This window comes from Malus sylvestris, chromosome 10 (assembly GCF_916048215.2).
Source record: "Malus sylvestris chromosome 10, drMalSylv7.2, whole genome shotgun sequence".
NCBI lineage: Eukaryota > Viridiplantae > Streptophyta > Magnoliopsida > Rosales > Rosaceae > Malus > Malus sylvestris.
This window is the reverse complement of record NC_062269.1, coordinates 2,220,169-2,239,277: the sequence shown is the minus strand read 5'-3', so window position 1 is coordinate 2,239,277 and position 19,109 is coordinate 2,220,169. Positions and strand designations below refer to the sequence as shown.

The 19,109-nt window shown below is 34.2% G+C and overlaps 3 protein-coding genes across 3 annotated transcripts in view; all 3 read right to left on the bottom strand.

Moving 5' to 3' along the window:
• LOC126587467 (TMV resistance protein N-like) overlaps positions 1-440 on the bottom strand; it is a 51,933-nt gene extending 51,493 nt beyond the window's left edge. Inside the window, exon 1 of the mRNA XM_050252550.1 lies at positions 52-440. The gene's annotated coding sequence lies outside the window, so the exon portion shown is untranslated. The remainder of the gene's footprint in view (positions 1-51) is intronic.
• A 6,225-nt stretch (positions 441-6,665) lies between these two features.
• On the bottom strand, positions 6,666-8,727 carry LOC126586972 (disease resistance protein RPV1-like). Its single transcript, XM_050251935.1, has 2 exons — positions 7,888-8,727; positions 6,666-7,808 (listed from the first exon to the last, which is right to left on the bottom strand). The coding sequence occupies exons 1-2, from the start codon at positions 8,725-8,727 to the stop codon at positions 7,254-7,256; spliced, it is 1,395 nt and encodes a 464-aa protein (XP_050107892.1). The 3' UTR covers positions 6,666-7,253.
• Positions 8,728-8,810: 83 nt separating this feature from the next.
• Positions 8,811-14,757, bottom strand: LOC126587469 (toll/interleukin-1 receptor-like protein). The gene is made up of 3 exons (XM_050252551.1): positions 14,203-14,757; positions 12,775-12,962; positions 8,811-8,940 (listed from the first exon to the last, which is right to left on the bottom strand). The coding sequence occupies exons 1-3, from the start codon at positions 14,718-14,720 to the stop codon at positions 8,915-8,917; spliced, it is 732 nt and encodes a 243-aa protein (XP_050108508.1). The 5' UTR covers positions 14,721-14,757; the 3' UTR covers positions 8,811-8,914.
• Between the last annotated feature and the right edge of the window lie 4,352 nt (positions 14,758-19,109).

Sequence of the window (19,109 nt, the reverse complement as noted above, 5' to 3'; positions counted from 1 at the left end):
AAAATAAAATTGAAATTTTGAAACTTTAAATCTTCTTAAAATGGGACTCACTGTGGTCAGATATGTAACTCAGTTACAACACATATTTGTCAATTCGAGTTGATCTCACCGTCCTCGATAACTCAGTTCCGGCCGTTGAATCAGATTCAGTTACTACTGGAAATAGGGTTCTGCAAACCAAAAAGAGAAACAAAAACTAACAAGTAAAACAAAAATGAGCAGTAAAAAGGAAAATAGAAACTTTAAATCTTGTTTTGGTAATTGAAAATGTATATAAAGAAAACGAGATTAAGGACTCAAAGCAAATATCACAAAAACAAAATACTGAATCAACACAAACTTACACAGCAAAGAAGCAGAAAAATCACACTCAAGATTCTCACAGCAAAGTTGTAGGAAGAGATGAAGTTGAGATAGAGGAAGGAATGGAAATAAATGGGAGAGAGATCGCAATCAACTACTTGTACCGGGAAAATTTTTAGTTGCGACGGAACACGATGGTCACATGTTTTTATGCAAAGGGTGAAAACTTTTAATTTTTAAGTTATTAACTTTTTAACACATATAACCCACTATTTATATAAGATCACGTAATGTACCACTTCATATAATGAGAACATTGAAAAATCTCTTCTTGTACTGGTAGTGGTTGTGTTGGTGGTGGACAAGGATTGCATGCCCTCCCATTTTTCATGTTCTTCCATGTCCTTATGTTTTGTGTGATCATGATTAAGTTACGTCAATATTTTATATTGTTTCTTTTATAAAAATAATAAAAAAATATATAATAATATAAAATTTGACCTTACTTAACACCACACAACAAGACGGTACGAGAGAGCATGAAAAGTGAGAGGGCAAGCAATCATGGCCCGTGGTGGTGGCGGTGACCACACGGTTTCGTGTGGGTCATAGTGAAATGCTGAAGGAAAAACGTTAACAAACGTGCACGGTTTAGTGGGGTTTTCACAAAAGTAATGTTATTTATATTATACTTTTATATTATTTTAGATTGTATTTGATGTGGAGGTATATCATTTAAAAAAGAGAGTTTTAACGAAAAGTCCGCGGTACTGTTCACTTTAACGAAAAACCACATTTTTACACTGAAAAGTCAAACCTGGTACTATTCACTTTACCCTTTATTTTGTCCTTATCATTAAAACTCAAAGTTTTCAAACCCTTTTCATTAGTTTTCCTTTTAAAAAATTTACAAAATTCAAAGAAACAAAGGAGAAAGACTCGTCTATAATCATCATTTAATTAATTAGTTTTTCTTAATTATTAGTTTATTAAATAATAAACTAAATTTAAAAATCTGATTAATTTAAATGATGTAATTATTCACATCAAATATCATCTAAAATTGTATGAAAATATAATATATAAATATAGTACGAATAACATCACTCTTTCTAAAAAATAAAAAATAAAAAGCGGAAGACCGACTATGAGAAATTTCCTGAAAGCTTCCTTGTTGGGATGTGTCATCTTTCTCTACCTTGGAAGTAGAAAAGATTTCGAAAGAAATTGTTTTTGCGTTATTTTTTCTTTTTTGACCGAAGACCTCCAACCACCCAATTCCAAAGTTCGGACCTGTCGCCGATTACCAAATCCGGTTTTTTGACCGGGGACGCGTCCGGGTTGTGTTTCGCTGCGCTCACGTGCACGTTGTGTGCCACGCCCGCATTTTAGCCTCAGGTATATTCGTACGGTGTGGACTATCGATCTGGTCCAAGGGGGGCCTAGCCTGCTCTGATCTTGCCACGTCATCGTTCAAAATTAAAATAATTAATCCTGTGTATTTTAAGTAATTTGATTTTAAAATTAATAAACCGTACGATTAGGTGTCCATCAAAGAGGAGGGGGAAAAAGCATGCACGACAGAACCAGGAAAGAAGGAGCACGACACCATTGCACCAATTTTTCTTCTGCAAGCACATGTATGAATTCTTTTTATTTTCTTCTGTATAATTTTGTTTATTTTTATCAAAGAGGAAAAAAGAGTATTGAAAATTGCTAATTGAGATGCTCTCTGTCTGAAGCTTTATGTTTGGTGTGAACGATGGAGAAATCTAGACAATTTATTTTAACTTTTACAATCTTTATTAGTTTATCTCAGTGTTTAGTTATATAAATCAAAAGTTCGAATCTCCGTCTTTTGAACGGCCCAGATTTTTGAGTCTGCTGCAGAGAATCTCGATTCCACGTCCCATGAGACCTACAAGAATCGCTTTAATATTAATCTCCCTCTTTTGAACGGCCAGATTTTTGAGTCTGTCGGCAGAGAATCTCGATTCCACGTATGCAGTCCCATGAGACCTACAAGAAACACTTTAATATCACTCTTCTCTCTCTCTCTCTCTCTCTCTCTCTCTCTCTCCACTTTTAAGCAATTTGAAATTGGTGCATCGTATGCATGTGTACCCGCTATGTTTGACCATATTGCTTTTCACCCAAGCGCATCTTTTGATTCTTTGAATCCTTGCTTTGAAGCTAATTAATCACTATTCTTTAATCTCAATTAACTATATAATTAAGCAACTTGATTTACAATAATCAGTCCCACGCAGAGCTAGATGCACAAGCACTAAGGCCATCTCCAACCGAGGGCTGGCCAGATGGCTCGTTTGAGCCATCTGGCCCTTCAAGATTCTCCAAGATATTAATATTTTAATGAACAGTACAAGGCCATATTTGTCTCCGTCTCCAACCGAGGGCCAGAGGGCCAAAGGGCTCGTTTTAGCCCTGTCACAAAAAACCGTCTCCAACCGAGGGCCAAAGGACCATAGGGCCAAACATAATTTATTATTTAAAAACTACAATTTAATGTTGTATAAATGGCCTAGGAAGTTATACGAAAAAAATAGAATTGAAAAAAAATATGAAACAAATTTTGTGAAATATAAGTTATAGGAAAAAAAATATGAAAAAAAATTTGATTCATATGAAAAGGAAAAAAAAGGAAAAAAAGTAGTTTAAATTCATTAAAAAAAAAAGAAGTTTAAATTCATTAAAAAAAAAAAAAAGAGGCCTAATAAACCAACGGCTACTAGCCGTTACATTCAAAAACATTTCAAACTATTAGTGTCGGTTATAACCGACACTAATAGTAGAACTATTTAAAAAAAAAAAGCTCTGTAATGCTGTCGGTTTTAACCAACAGCAATAGGAAACATTAAAAAAAAAATAGCCAGCCCCGGGGCTGGCTGGCTGGCCGAAAGCAGCCAGCCCTCCAGCCATCTCCGATCCCGTGGGGCCCTCCCAGATTCCAGAGCCCTCTGGCCTAGCCCTCGGTTGGAGACGGTTTTAGGGCTATTTTCGGCCATCTGGCCCTCTGGACCCTTCGGTTGGAGATGGCCTAACTATCCTTTCAGATCATCAGCCGGCTAAAGCTAATTAATTAGCATGCAACCTTCCTGGATTAGCGGGTCTATCAATATATAATTAAGAAATATGATTTACATTTGCTAAGAAGATGCAGGGCTGGTTCAGAGATTTTTGAGGCCTAGGACGACGTAAAAAAAAGTGCCCTAACTTCATGTAAGAAAATTATTTATTTTCACACATAAGAAATCGAAAAAATTATACTTAGAAAAATACTTCAAACTCAATAATTTAGAAACACAGAAAGACTAATTTATTTTATATTGAGAGAGGGAAACAAAAAAACTTCAGGCTTACAAGTAGATAGATGATGAGTTTTATTTTCCATTTGAACTTTGAATGTGTTTTTGAATAAATCGTGAGATTTTTTTTCTTATTTACTAACCTTGTCAATATGGTACTAAAAAATAATGATGTTTTCGAGTCTTTAATTGATATGTATTATTAATGAATGGACATTAAATTAAACATTTTAATGACACGTCATATAATTTGGTCTACTTATTATTCTTTGTTGAAGACTAGACTTGAATTAAAATGAATATTTAAAAATAACAACCCACATAGCTACTCAATAATAACTAAAAATAAATTAACAACCAAACAAAAATTTGTAAAAATTGAAAAAAAAATAAACATGCACATAGCATTTCAAACTTAGGAACTCTTGTTAATTTTAAACAACAAAAATCATTGTTTCTAATTAAACTTCTTGATCCTTTAACCAAATTTTATAAATTTATACTCTTATAAAAAGAAATTTGTAAAAATAGAAAGTAAATAAGCACACATGGTGTTTTGAACCCAAGACCTCTTCATTATTTTCAAATGACAAACCACCACTTCTAGTTAAATTTCTGTGTCTTTGAACCAAATTTTATACATTTATACTCTTATAAAAACATATATAAATATACCGTCCTAATAATTTTGATGCCCCTAATTTTTTTGGGCCCTGAACGGTCGCCCTGCCTGCATTGGACCTGGGCCGGCCCTGAGAAGATGGATTTTGAATCACGGCGTGTTAACGCGCGACTTACACGTTTTAAATGTATTTATATATGTAAATTGACAAAAAGAAAGTCAAATATTTGAAGCAAATGAATAATTTTATATCTTACTAGAATAAACCCCTCATAAACCAATTAAAGCAGTTGAATTCACATAATAAAATTAATCTCTATATAATTTACATTAAGAATAGAGAAAATAATATTTAATAAAGAACTACTGAATCACATTATTGCTAGTCCATTGTGAGGTTAAGCTCACCATCTCCCCCTTAGTGTAGATAATATCGTTTATTAAAAAAAAATTGGCAACTAATTTAATTGCATTATTATTCGCGTGCGAAAGACCTTTTTTATAACAGGTATTATACGCATCTTGAGACGTTTTAAACATGTTTAAAATAGAGAAAATAATATTGAATGAACAGCTGATTGAATCACATTATTGTGTCGAAATACTCAAGTAAAATGTGTGTTGTCTAAATTGCTGCATTTGAGAATGCTATTGTGTTGCTGCTGTCTTTTGAGTGAATTTTTCTATGAATATGATTCATGGCTGTTGTCGATTATAGTTTGAAACCCCGCAAAAGAGCGCGGACAATTTTTCTAGTATATACTACAACTATGTTTTTTAGTGTTATGTTTTGGAGTAGTAAAAGATCGAACGACTAAAGCCTTAGCTCTCTTGGCAAGTTGTGTTAGAATGGATGATAATCTGTATTGGTTCGAAGAAGAAGATTAACAAGAACAATCGAATATAACAGAAATAATTTTCAGAAGGAATTTTGAATGCTTCAGCCTCTGCAAGTCGCAGAGGGGTAATTCATTTCTCTCTCCTGTTCACACTACCGTGCATTATAACGGTTTTGTTATGTAGGTGGAGCTCACACATTCTCAACCATACATCTTCTTATAATCTAGGATTCTAACACATGGCACTCATGGCCTTACATTAAGAACCTTACACTTGTCATTCTTTGACACAAGTGAATAAACCGTTTAAAATCAAAACTTATTTTCTAATATTAATCAGCTCACAACTTACAATTCAATAAGTTGCATTGAGGCATGTGCAAAAAATTCAGAAACTGTACAAAAAGAAATGGTATTGAAAACGACCATGAGGTCTTGGAGGCAGAGAACAAGCTTCTTTTGGAAAATTAAAACATATAGTTTTCGATTTAATCTACTTCTTTCTGTTTGCACAAGATCGGAGGTAAGAAATAATCAGTATTCATTAACACTTTTTCTGAATTTGCTAGACACGCGGGCTTATTCTTTACTTTGAATGAAAAAAATCATAAATATAAGCATTCATGAAGTCATGGTCTTATCACGAGCCAAATTATTTTCTTAGCGCAGTTTTAAGACAGTTTATTTATTTAAGCACAAAAAATCAGCTACCGAGTTCCAACCATGTTTAAAATGGTTCGGTTCGGCAATATTTGCAGCTGAAGTTTAATTTGGAAAATAATCAAAGCCAAAATAAACCCAGTATGATAAATTTCTTCTCATTCTGCACATAAATAAATACACATTTTAGTTGCGTATAAGAATCTACTTTTAGTTTGAGTTCAAAATTATCAATATTTGCAATAAAGAAAGGGTTCACAGCACAACATTGTTACAGCTTCCTTATCGGTTTTCAGATATCATGATCGGCACTGCTCAAGCACTTTTAGTTTTATGTCTGAAGCTACTTATTTGTTCATACCATAATAAGTTTTGCTTCAATTCGGCCGATGCTGCAAACTATCACAATATATTTTGCTTCCCAATCTTACATCCACATAATATCATTCCACTTTTTGTTAACGCCAAACACTACTTTACAATTTTATTTAAATCCTAAAAGATAAACATCTCATGTATGCATGACCCTTTTTTACCTTCCACACACACCCTATTAATTTCAGTTCTTTGATATTATTTAATTCATTCGATGTGACAGTTGAAAATTAAGAGAGGTGTGTGGATAGGAACAGGGATCCTCTTTGGATCCTCTTTGTGGGGATCTGGAAGATCAATCAATCTTGTTCGTTCATCGTATATCGTACGGTTAGTTTTCGTTAGGTACTATTTATATTCAATTTTAAATTTTAAATTTTAAATTTTAAATGATTTCTAACCGCACAATGTACGATGAACAGACAAAATTGATTGATCCCTCGGATCCTCATAAAGAAAATCCAGAGAGGATCCTTGTTTTGCGGATAGCACCACCCAAACAAAAATATTATGATCTAGTCAAATTTAAAATTGTCTGAATGCATCCAAGACATTGCTTACTTTTCCCAATCATTAATTGAACATCTTCTTTACATACTACGACTCTGCATCTCTTTTGGTTGAATCTCTGGCACAAATGAGGGACACATTATTTAATGTACATACATATTTAGGCTTCACTGCAGGATCTAACTTGATTGTATTTAAACAAACATGTTTTATTCAAGTGCATATAATATATGGAGGATGATTCTCTTTCTCTTCCTTCCTATTCTCTCTCCCCTTCCCTCCTCCCTACTTGAATGGCATTGGCTAAGATGGCAAAACACAAGAGGCAGACAGAATTTAAGGACAGAAAAAGCAGAAGAGAGAAAGAGATCAACTGAACAATTAGTGCTTGTGTTAATTTCTATAACATCGATAGTCTTGCATTATTAATTTTGCTTAAGCTCTCCAATCTGCATGGCTAGGAAATTAAAATTTTATAGCTCAAAAGAGGAAAAAAATAATACTCAGATATTATGTAGGTTATGCTGGGATTGAGATGGTGACTTACTAATATGGATTCTGAGAAAAGCTTTCGAGTACAGCTCTGAGGCATTGAATGGTTAACAAAACATAAAACAATTATTCGTCTTCCTTCTGCCTTTTGCGGGTATGTTCTTCAAAAGTAGGACTTTGACTTGAAGCTGCCTCTTCACAATAGTCATGTGTTCGTTTCAAGATTTTCAGTGTTCGGTTGAGTTCTTCCAAATCTTTCTTGTACACCAAACGAGCCCCACACTTCTTCACCATATTCAAGCCTCCTTTGGGTTCAGTCATACCGCGTTCGCAATAACAAGTTTCAAATAGAAACTGTTCTTGATGGCATATTTCGAGAGGTAAAAAGAATACCCAAAGGTGTTCCGACACAAGAGGCCTTGTATCAGGATACCAATGCGTACATCTAGTCCAAGGTGAATCCCGAATCCTGCATTGATAATAGAGAAGGCCAGCTGGAATTCCCAAGGTTTCCTTATCTTGTGCAAAAACAACACAAAAAGCAATCCCCATCCAGCTGCTACATGATTGGGGAGGTAGCTCCACATTTAGCGAATGTCCCACAGTTTGATTGTTGAACCACTTCGGAATCACCTTTCCGGGGCATACAATATTATTATTGTACCAATCAAGAAAGAGTCCCTGCCAAAGAACCATTACATATATATATATATAGGGAGAGAGAGAGAGAGAGAGGGAGAGAGAGAGAGAGAGAGAGTACCTGAGTGGCGTATTTCACGATCCTTGAATATATTGTATTAATCCAGTCTCCATCTTCCACCAGTGTAATGCAATTCATAGAACTGAAATTAAAATCATACAAATTGGCGAATCTGCTGCCCAACTTGGATGGATCCGACAACCTTTTCAATGAAGTACAATGATTTACATTTACGAGTAATTTGCTATTTGATGGAAGATCTGGCAGTTGCTCAAGTCTTTCGCACGCCTCCAAACAAAGAGACTCAAGTCGAGAAAGGCATTTGATGCTTGCTGGAAGGGTAACAAAATTGTTTCCACAAAGATTTAACTTTCGTAAAGAGGACAAGCAACCAATATCATCAGGGATATCACCTTCACCAAGATCACAATAACGTAGCTGTAAGTCCTCCAGACAGCGGAAATGATATAAAGAAGATAACACCAAACCCCAACAAGGCTCATCGCTCTTTCTAATTCCAAGTAAGCGGAGAAGGCCCCAATCATCCCTTGGTTTAGCAATTGATCCACCAAACCAATGAGATCTGAGATTTTTCATATAAACAAACGGCTCTCTTATACCGCTTTTCCCTGGGGGTTTTTCGATTTTCAAACTTCGGCCGATTAGCAGCCTTTTAAGAGATTTCAAATTACAAATCTCAATAGGAATATCCAACAGATTTCTGCATTTAATGATACCCAGTACAGTAAGTCCAACCAGATGTCCAATCGATGAAGGTAATTTCTCAATCGCAGTCCCACCTAATAAAAGCTTGGACAAACTTCTCATCTGGTTCGAAAATTCTGGAATCCTTTTCACTTTGGAGCATTCGGTAAGATCTAAATATTCAAGAGAATCCATTTCTACCTCACTTGGAAGTCTCTTAATACTTTTACAGCCACGAAGATTCAAAACTTTAAGTTTTTTAAGGACTGCAATAGATAGATGAATCTCAACTAACTTCGTACAATCCTCAAGAACCAACTCCTCAAGATTTTGAATACCAGTGAAATCTGGGGTGCCGATCAATTTATTTGACTTAATCAGATCAATATATTTCAACTTGGGGAAGTTCTGCACAATACAAGAAATAATATATAAGCCTCCAAAAACCTTACTGTTCTATTTTTTTTTTTTTAACAAACTATATTATCTACATTAAGGGAGAGGAAGTGAGTTTAAACTCACAATGAGTAATTAATAATGTGGTTTAAATTTGCATTTGACAAACATCGAACCTAAGATCTCTTACTTACAAGTGAAGATGAATACTACTCAATCCCTTATGCTCCTTCATCAACCAGACGCCAAACCTACCCCTCACTCTCTCCTTTTTTTTTCTTCTTTTTATTGTTTCCTTCCTTTATTAATCTTGATGGTTCAATCTATGGTTCGCTACACTTTTATTATTTTATGGGTACAAATTTATTCTGCATATTATTTCATTCAAATATATCTATTGGTACAATATGTTTTGTGAGCACAATTTCATTATACATATTGAGATATGGGTTACAATGTTTTTTTTTTTTTTGAGAAAATTAGGTATAATGGTTTGGTGGTTGCATTTTTATGTACCCATATGCATGCCTACAAAACAATGTGGTACATTCTTTTCCTTGAGTTTTTACATATACCCATGATTTTTTCCTCTTGTATTTATTTTTATTTGGGTACAATGTTAACTATAAGTTTCTTGTAAATTCAATATATGTACCCATTGATATTTATGTGTTTTGGGTACGCACAATTTTTTTTAATGTTCATTGGTACTTTTTTTTGTCAAGTCCATGTTTAAATTGCTTTTGTATGTACCCATAATAAATTTAGTAGAAAACTAGATTAACATCATTCACAAGATTTAATTTTCAAAAAAAAAACGGAGTGTAAGATCTAATATTTAATTTTGATCATTTGACTTCATAACTCATCAACTTTCTACATAGGAGTTGCCTTTGAGCTTTCATGTTTATTTTGAAATCAATAAAAAAAAAATTACAAAATGTCTATACGAGTTGCACAATCAAGTTTCATTTATGAAGAGCAACATGTCCAACTCACTTATACACTTCTCCTTTATATTATCTCTTATCTCTCTCAATTATATATTCTCATGATTCGTATGTTTCTTGCATTATGGAACATCTAATGTTTGCAAATCTATTTTTTGCTTATGAATTGTGTTTATTCGTGTATGATAAATTTTTATCTATGGAGATTGACAAGTACGTATTTTTAAATCTATGATTTGTATACTTATATGAAGATACATGGACCAAAGTTTGCATACCGAAATTATGTACCTATGTTTATGCCCTTATACTTCCGTACCTATGTCTATGCATTTATTCTTTCGTACCTATGTTTATGCCCTTATACTTCCGTACCTATGCCTATGCACTTATACTTCTGTACCTATGCTTATGCACTTACACTTTCGTACCTATGCTTATGCACTTATACTTCCGGACCCATTTATAGCACTTTGTTAATGTACTTATAATTTTTATGGGTGTTCTTTTTTTCTTCTTATGGAGATGGGAATTGTGTTAGTGATGATGTTTTGCTTTTCTTTTGTAAATGTATTTTTGTTATTCACGTTTATATTCACAATTAATCAATATAAAAAATTTCATTTATTTTCTTGTACCTATGAGTACTTTCCAAAAATTTTAAAATTTTAGAATTTTGATTTAAGTGCATTAATTGGTGATTTGAGTGTGAAAGTCAATTTCCAATTTTTAGTCTTAATTATGAATTGAATAGGGAAATGTGGATGGCAAGTTTGTAATATGTGATAGAGGCAACTAAATATGACATAGCGTTAAGATTTTAAAATAGGGACTTAAATTGGATAGAGAAAACCATGCACGTTATAATCTAAAAGTAATCTTATTTAGGTCCTAAAATCTAAGTACACTGTTTCACTTAACAGATAAAATTTTCAGAAATTTGACAATTTGATGATAAATATATATAATTATTTCCCTCAACACCACTCCAAAAATTTTGGGATTTTTACAATTTCATAATTTTTTTTTCAGATTTGATGATGGACTGAATTTCATAATTATTAGAATTTCGAATTACATTAATTCTTGGATCTAAATCCTTTGAATGTTGTTAATTAGAGAAATTTTGAAATGAAAAAGAAAACAAGACAGGGTGTTATAAATGTTGGACTTTAATCAACAATTTTAAATTTAAAAATAAAAAAATGACATGGAAGTATAATAAATACTAAAATGTTGAGCTGTACAAACTCAAAGAATCTTATCAAATATTGAAAAACAATAAGGTTTTAATGTAACAGTTGAGTTGACTACGGACCGCAATCAAAATGACCCTTAAACATATGTAAAGTAGCATTCATTCAATATACTCTTACCGTCACTTAGTACTACGGTCTAGTGATATTTCTCTTCATTGGTAAGTGAGAGGTCTTTGGTTCGTTTCTCGTCAAAGACGAACTTGAACCACATTATTGTTAGCCCATTATCAAGCTAAACCCACCCCCCCCGGCCCATATTGTAGATGATATCGATTGTTAAAAAAAAAAATTATATACACACACACACACTCTTACCTCTTTTCCATCCCATAAACGAACAAGTTTGCTATGAGGCATTCTTAGTTCAGTAAGGAAACGTGGGTGAAAGCTTGGTGGAAGAGACTTGGAAGGATACCAACTCCAAATCATAATTCTCAAGGAACATGGAAGAAATTTGGGACTTGAAGAAATGATCAAATTGTCGAATTCTAAAAACCTCAATCCATGCATAGTAGAGAAGGCTTCACAATTCCAATGCACTACCTCTTCTATTTCGGGTAACTGTAAGACTATACCTTCAATAGCTCTCGTTCCCTAATAACCAAGAATGTAGGAAACGTAAATTTAACATTCTAATATATTGCGTTAAAAGAAATCATAACTTCTTTTGAACTTGGAATTTACATAACTTCTTACCGTATTGGTCGTGAGTATATGGATAATGTCATTGAGAAGCCATAATCTACTGCGTAGACCAGACTCTTTAGACTCTTGACCAACAATAGTCCACGCCATTTCCTGTATCAAATCATGCATACCTATGCAGTACTGGGCTGAATTATCATATTGGAAGCATTCTTCAATAGTTAAGAGAGATTTTTCAATTAGTAGATCTATCACAACACTACTAGAAATTTCAAATGAATTGTCTAGTATTCGAAAAAGTTGCTGCATGCACTTCCCTTTATGGAAACATGCAACATCGAGAAAAACTCTCTTCTCCATGTCCTCTAGTCCGTCATAACTGATTTTGAGTGAATTGAAAATTGTTGGATTAGGGATTCTATGAATATTTTCCAACATACTGTTCCATGCATCCTGACCTCTCATATACAAAAAAGACCCTAGTGTTTTAAGAACTAATGGAAGGCCTCTGGCATATTTTAGGAAATGCTCAGAGAGTTCCAAAAAATCTTCCTCGGGTTGTTCTTTCATAAAGGCATTCAGACAAAAAAGCTTAAGTGCTTCGCAATCATTCAACCCCCGCATCTTATATGATGTTGATATACCATGTTGGACCATCAACCCTTCATTTCTAGTCGTAATCACAATTCTACTTCCCATACCAAACCAACTTTGATTTCCAGCCAGTACTTCAAGTTGTTTTAAATCATCCACATCATCAAGGACGAGAAGAACCTTTTTATTGTGTAAGCACTTCTTAATGAAATTGATTCCGCACTCTTCATCCCAAATTTCTTCAATCTTTGCCTTCAACATTGGAAAAAGAAGTCTTTTTTGAAGGCCAATTAGAGTACGGTTTATTTTAGACACCTCTCTAATGTTGCCAAGAAAGCAATGAACTTCAAAATGATGGAAGATTTTATCATAAGCTAGCTTAGCAAGGGTTGTCTTACCGATGCCACCCATCCCCGTTATCCCTATAAAACGAACATCATTGGCATCATGAGCTAATAGCAGACTTAATTGCTCAAGCCTAGAAGTAACCGTAACAAATTTCTGTGAGGAGTTTGACAACGTGAATGTCGATTGCACTTTCCTCCACACGCTTTGGACAATTTTTTCAATAAGCTCCCTTTCACACCTACAAGGTATATATAAAGTAACCAATTTAAAAAAAAAAAAGGGTTCTTTAGATATAGGTCTATACAATTCGTAATTTTTAGAGTAAAACCCACCTATCTTTAAACATCCAATATACACCCAAAATTCAAATATGTTGCCACATTAGAAATTAAATGACCTAATACTTCATATAATTTACAACATATGCCACAACCCTTCTAACGTTTTCTCACACACAACCCTCCAATTTTGGCTTCAATCATGCCCACATAATATGGGCATTAAATTCTAATTACTCCTCTTGACGTTTTTTTAGCCACTTATAATTATATGTATTTGAAATAAAGTAATATTTTTATATTTTGTAGGTACACCATTACATATATCTATTCGTCACATTATTATTATACTGTGTAACATAATTTACCTATATTTATATGTAATATATAGGAAAATTAATGTTGTAGGTAAATTAATTTGCATGTATTAGTACATATGTTAGGCTTGGATAAAAAAAAGTACACATGTTAGACACATTTTATTGTTACCATATGTATGTCTGTGTAAAGTAAATTACCTATATCTATATGTAAAATATAGGTAATTAACTTTGAATAAAATAACATTTCTATATGTTGTAGATAAATCATTTTACATGTATTAATATATATAAGGCACATTTTATTATTATTATTATTATTATTATTATATGTGCGTGTAAAATAATTTGCCTATATTTATATGTAAAATATTATTATTATATATGTGTGTAAAATAATTTACCTATATAAATATGTAAATTAAATAACTTTGAGGCAAATAACATTTATTTATGTTGTACGTAAATTATTCTCCATATGTTAGCACAACTATTAGGCACATTTACAGATTCCCCACATATTTGTTAAATTACATCATATATATTATGAATAGTAATGCTTATTTCTCTTTTCAATAATCATTAATCCACCTTTTAATCCGTATACAATTAACTATATAGGTCAAAAATGTAATTAAGGGTATATTAGGCATTAAAAAAATGTACAATGGTGAAGTCAAACATAGTTAATGAATTTGCTTGTGTGGAGCCTAGTCAATGGGTTTTAATCAAGTAAAAAACTTATGTCGGGTTTTATGTAATGAAAATTGAGTTTTAGAGGCTAAAGCCATATTTTCAGAAGAAAAAAAAATCATAAACGAAGCATTCAAGTTTGACTCTACTAAGACATGGGAAATTAAAGTTGTTCATGCATGCTTACTTAGATTCCTTCGAATGCCACCCAGAAATTTTGGATACTTTTTTTAGATCTTCTCTCCATTGGATCACCTTCTTTTTCTCTTCGGTACTAGTGAACTTTTCTTCATGCTCAGCAAAGGCTTTGGCAAAAGACCCCCTTTGATTTCCAACGTTAGATGGATCTGTCTCATAAAAGACCGGCAGAACTGAGTTCCTGGCTTCCATGCACTGAAGAATGGTTGTAAGTTCATCCAAGCACCATTTGGAAGAAGCATAGTTTGGTGAGAGAACAACGATTGCAATATGCGATTCTTTGATCGCACTCAGGAGCTCAAGAGGAATACTTGTTCCTTCTTCTAGCTCTTGATCGTCAAAGAAAGTAGTAATTCCTTGGCACTCCCACAATTCATGGTATAAATGGGATACAAAACCCTTACGGGTGTCTACACCCCTAAAACTCAAAAACACATCATACTTCCATCGAGGAGTTGATTCATTCGAAAGAAAAGACGCAGCGGCTCTTTGGGTGCTCAATGCCATTGGAAAATAATGAAAAGTTAATGGAAACCATGATGAAAAATACTCGCACAAAAGTAGAAAAAGATCAAAAGATGTTGCGAATAATATGCGGATGGCCCACATGAATAGTTGTTACTATTTATGCATAGTATTTTTACTATTTATGAATAGTGAATAGTTTGTTACTATTTATGCATAGTATTTTTACTATTCATGAATAGTTGTTACTATTTATGCACAGTATTTTCACTATTCATAAATAGTTGTTACTATTTATGCACAGTATCATTTGTGGAAAATTTGTAAAGTGAATAGTGTTCTCTTTGCTTATAAAATGAATGAGAGGGTGAAGAAGGAAGGCGGACTCACGGGAGAGATAGGAAGGAAGAGAAAGAAAGAAAAGAGAGGAAGAAGAGATGAGAGAATAGAGAGAGTTATCTTTGTACTCTTATTATTTCAAATTATAATGAAAGCATCACTGCTGCCCCGATGATGTACTCTAGTCACACTAACTGTAGAGGAACCTCGTAAATTTTGTGTCTTGTTTATTCCACTGCACATACCGTCGATTTTACAACAAAAGAGAGGTTTTGGTGAAAGGAAATAATGGAAGAGAGAGTGAAAGTTGTAGGAAGTTGGCCAAGTGGGACAATAAGAATCAATTCAAAAATAAAAATAAATAAAAAACCAGACTTAAGTGGCAAGAAAATGATAGAAATAGATTAAAAAAAAACCCAAACAACCAGCATTCTACTAAATGACGGAAATAAACATTGATTTACTCATTCCTTATTATTATTATTTTTTTTAATCTTTTTAGAACGTCAATTGGGATGGTTTCCAACTACTTACTTGGTAAGACTCTAGCGATTTCTGACAAGTGAAATTGAATTAATCTAAAGTGAAAATGACATGTGAAATAATGGAGAGAAACTAGGCATCATCAAGAATTATCTTTCAAATGTTAATTAACACCGAATGATTAAAACAAATTCTGGAGAGTGAAGACCATTTCCTCCACAAGAAACCCTAAGCTTTTTAATCCTCATTCATCTTCCAAGTCTTAATTTATGCTTACGAGACACCAGTATGACAAAGTCCGACCTATTTATGCCTTTGTTTATGCCCTGTTCGAAATGAACAGTTTCTAGTTTCTAATAAATAGAAGTGCTTTTGACTATGTTTTGTTCGAAAACTAGAAAGCGATTGGGTCATAAAGCATTTTGACACTTGTCACATGCTACTTCAAGGAGTATTTTCTTTAATGGAAGTTTGAAGTGTTTCTAATAAAAATCGTTTTCAAAATAATTTAAAAAAAAAAAAAGGTTTTACGAGGGGTTTGTTCCTCTTCTAGTTTCCAAAATATTAGTGATGGGGTGATATTATACTATATATTTTATCTTAATCTTATTATTAGTTTATTGATTATTTTATGAGAATTTTGATACTTTGACTTATATTTTCAATGTACGACATTCGACTTCCTCTTGAGTAAAAAGTGATCAAACGGATGAATTTTGGAGTAATTTCAATTGGAGGATACTCGTGTGTCTCTCAACTTTCTCGTATCAAAGTTTCAGGTTTTTCTACCAAACGGTTTATTTATGGCAATGAAATAAAGGTCCAGCGTGCAGTGCTGTCAAAGTGACATTTTGGGCTTCTTTGAGCTTTTTGGCGTCCAAGATGATGTCTTTTGGGTTTAAGCCTTTTGCAATTATGTTCGGGACATCTCAAGCTTTAATTTGAGTCATTTTGGGCCTATTTGAAGCCCTTAAGATCTAGAAACATTGTTGTTTTGTGGTTGTGCAGATTTTGGGCGAATTTTACTAGTCTAGGATTATGTTTCCTAATTTATTTTAATTTATTTTGTTTCCTAGTCTTATTCTAAGTATAAAACCCCACCCCAAATTAAAAATTGTTTTTGAATCTTAATTGGTGAGCCACGTGTGACCCACCCTATGAGCTTTGTTCCCCGCCCTCTCTCCTCTCTTCTCTCTCCGTAACCTCATCTCTCTCTCCCTCACAGTTCTCTCCTTCTTCCTATTGCTGCACCCAACCCTCCCTGAGGGTAGATTACACATCCACACACCCATGTAATCACCCACACGGCGATAACAACGGCAGCACCACCATGATTAACTTTATCTCTTTCTCTCTCTCAGCTCACTCTTCTCTCTCTTTAACTCTCTTTCTTGGACTCTCATTTCCTGATCGAACCCACGCCACCCACACACACCCGAGACCCAATCGAACCCCCCCTCGGCGACGACACATCATCACCACCACTTTTGTCGTCTCCCTCTCACTCTCCATCACCTCTCAGTGAAGCTCGGTGAAGCACGGGAGCACAGAAAATCCTCGACGACGAAATGGGTTGTTGAATGACTTCCAACATCGGATCGATACTCTGCAACATGCATTCCCTTGGAATTGCGGGCGGAGTTGGATCTACACAGGAGTGTTGGAAAATGGAAAAAAAATCTTTGTTGGAAATGGAAAAAAAAATCTGTGGTACAAGTTGGTTAAAACCAACTGGAGATCTGAAGCGGTGTTGTATTCTGCGACATGCGTTCCCTAGAAATGGTGGGCAGAGTCATATCTCTATGGAAACTACTCGAAACATTTGAACTGCGTGTTGGAGAAAGCGAGTAAGCGCTAGTTGTTTTGACATTTAGTAAGTTGTAGTTGGTGGGATCGAATCAATGTTCTCGGACCTGTTCCTGCTGAGCAAATTTGTGTGAATCTTTAGAGCAATTCTCAGCGATTGTTCTATCGATAACTTTCTTGCTTACTCCAACCACGAAGTCAAGTTCACTGACCTTTGACTGTCAGCTTCACACCAAATTCTTCGAGAGTTGACTTTGTTTACATTAAATACTTTTCTTTGGAAACTCCTCGGTAGTAAATCCTATTCTCACCAATTTCCAAAAGGAGATGTGATGCTTGTTCTTGTCATAGTTGGACTTGGATGATGAAGATCCAGTCTTGTTTGGATAAACAAACTCCTTGAACTTTACCTAGGTTTGGTACTCGGCGGTATATCCACGTACTTTTTGGTAGAGGTGAACTAAGCCTCTTGCTTGTAGCCCAATTGACCAGTGCTCTAGTCCTCTAACTATTCGGCCTTGTAATTTTTAGTGTAATGGCTTGAGATTCCACCATATTCATCATTTTACAAAGATCGAGTTTTGCTCTGAACTTCTCTAGACTCATTGAGCTTTGGTTTGCTCAAGAGCATCACTTTAAGGTAGCCAATCGTGTCACTGCATGCATACGCATACGGCTTCGTATCTTTCTTTTTCGTCATTCTATTGATTCAGAGATGCTATGTTTAATTTTTGAACTTTGAAACAGCTCTCACAAAGTGTTGTGAATTACGAAATGTCTTTGGCCTCGTCAAATCTTATTAACAGTTTTTAACTATTATACTATGATGATTAACCAAATAATCATAAACAATGACTTTTATTTATGCATCTTCACCTTCCTTGTAAACTGGATCATGCCGGAACATTACATTGAGAGTGTAAAAAAAATTAAAAAAATTAAAAATTAAAAATTAAAATAAAATAAAATAAACGTTTGTTCTTGGTATGGCTTCTCACTCAAACCAGATATCTTGTACTCTAGATTTAATGACTTGTTTTGACCCTCAAATTCTTGAGTTTTCTTTCAGCCTTCTCGACATGGTTTCTCGCTCAATCAGTGAGGAATTCACGATCGATCGATTTTGCGGAAGTGTGCACCCAATTCTTATCGATTCGGACATGAACGTTATGAGCATAACCTTTCCACAAGCTATCAAACTTACTAGAAAGAGGTTTGAGCCGCATTTTGGTAAGAGACTGGTGAATATTGTAGTGCATGTGATTAGCAGATTGCATCACTATCTTCACGCTGAATTGAATGGTCACCACTCAATATCCTGCTGCAAGTCATCAACATCATATCGTACACTAGTAGTTCTTTTCTAACAATATGTAAATAAGTTCATTTGCCCAAATATTTTAAAGGTATCTTCCACCCAACCCTAACACACATTTGATAGGCATCTACCAAGTTTAGATTTCATCTTAAGTTCTGAGTTTGGTATCTGAATGAACTATCTAGACCTTGGAGGATGCATTGTGTTCACTTGTATTGTGGCTTTATCACATTTAGAAGTTGCACTTCTCTTGAAAGGTGTGTGCTCTTATGGGGTTTTTAGATTGATCACTTGCGAGTCCTTCTTCTTTCCACCAACATTGACCTTGTTTGACTAGAAATCTGCAACTAAGCAAAATTGGAGAGGTGGATTGAGCACTTCAACAACTCCCAAGAGATACTGCTTGTTAAGGAAGGCGACTTCCTGTTTTCTGCTTGCTTGGCTCGAGTTTTTGGGTCCACTATTTACATTGTTTTGTTCGGTTT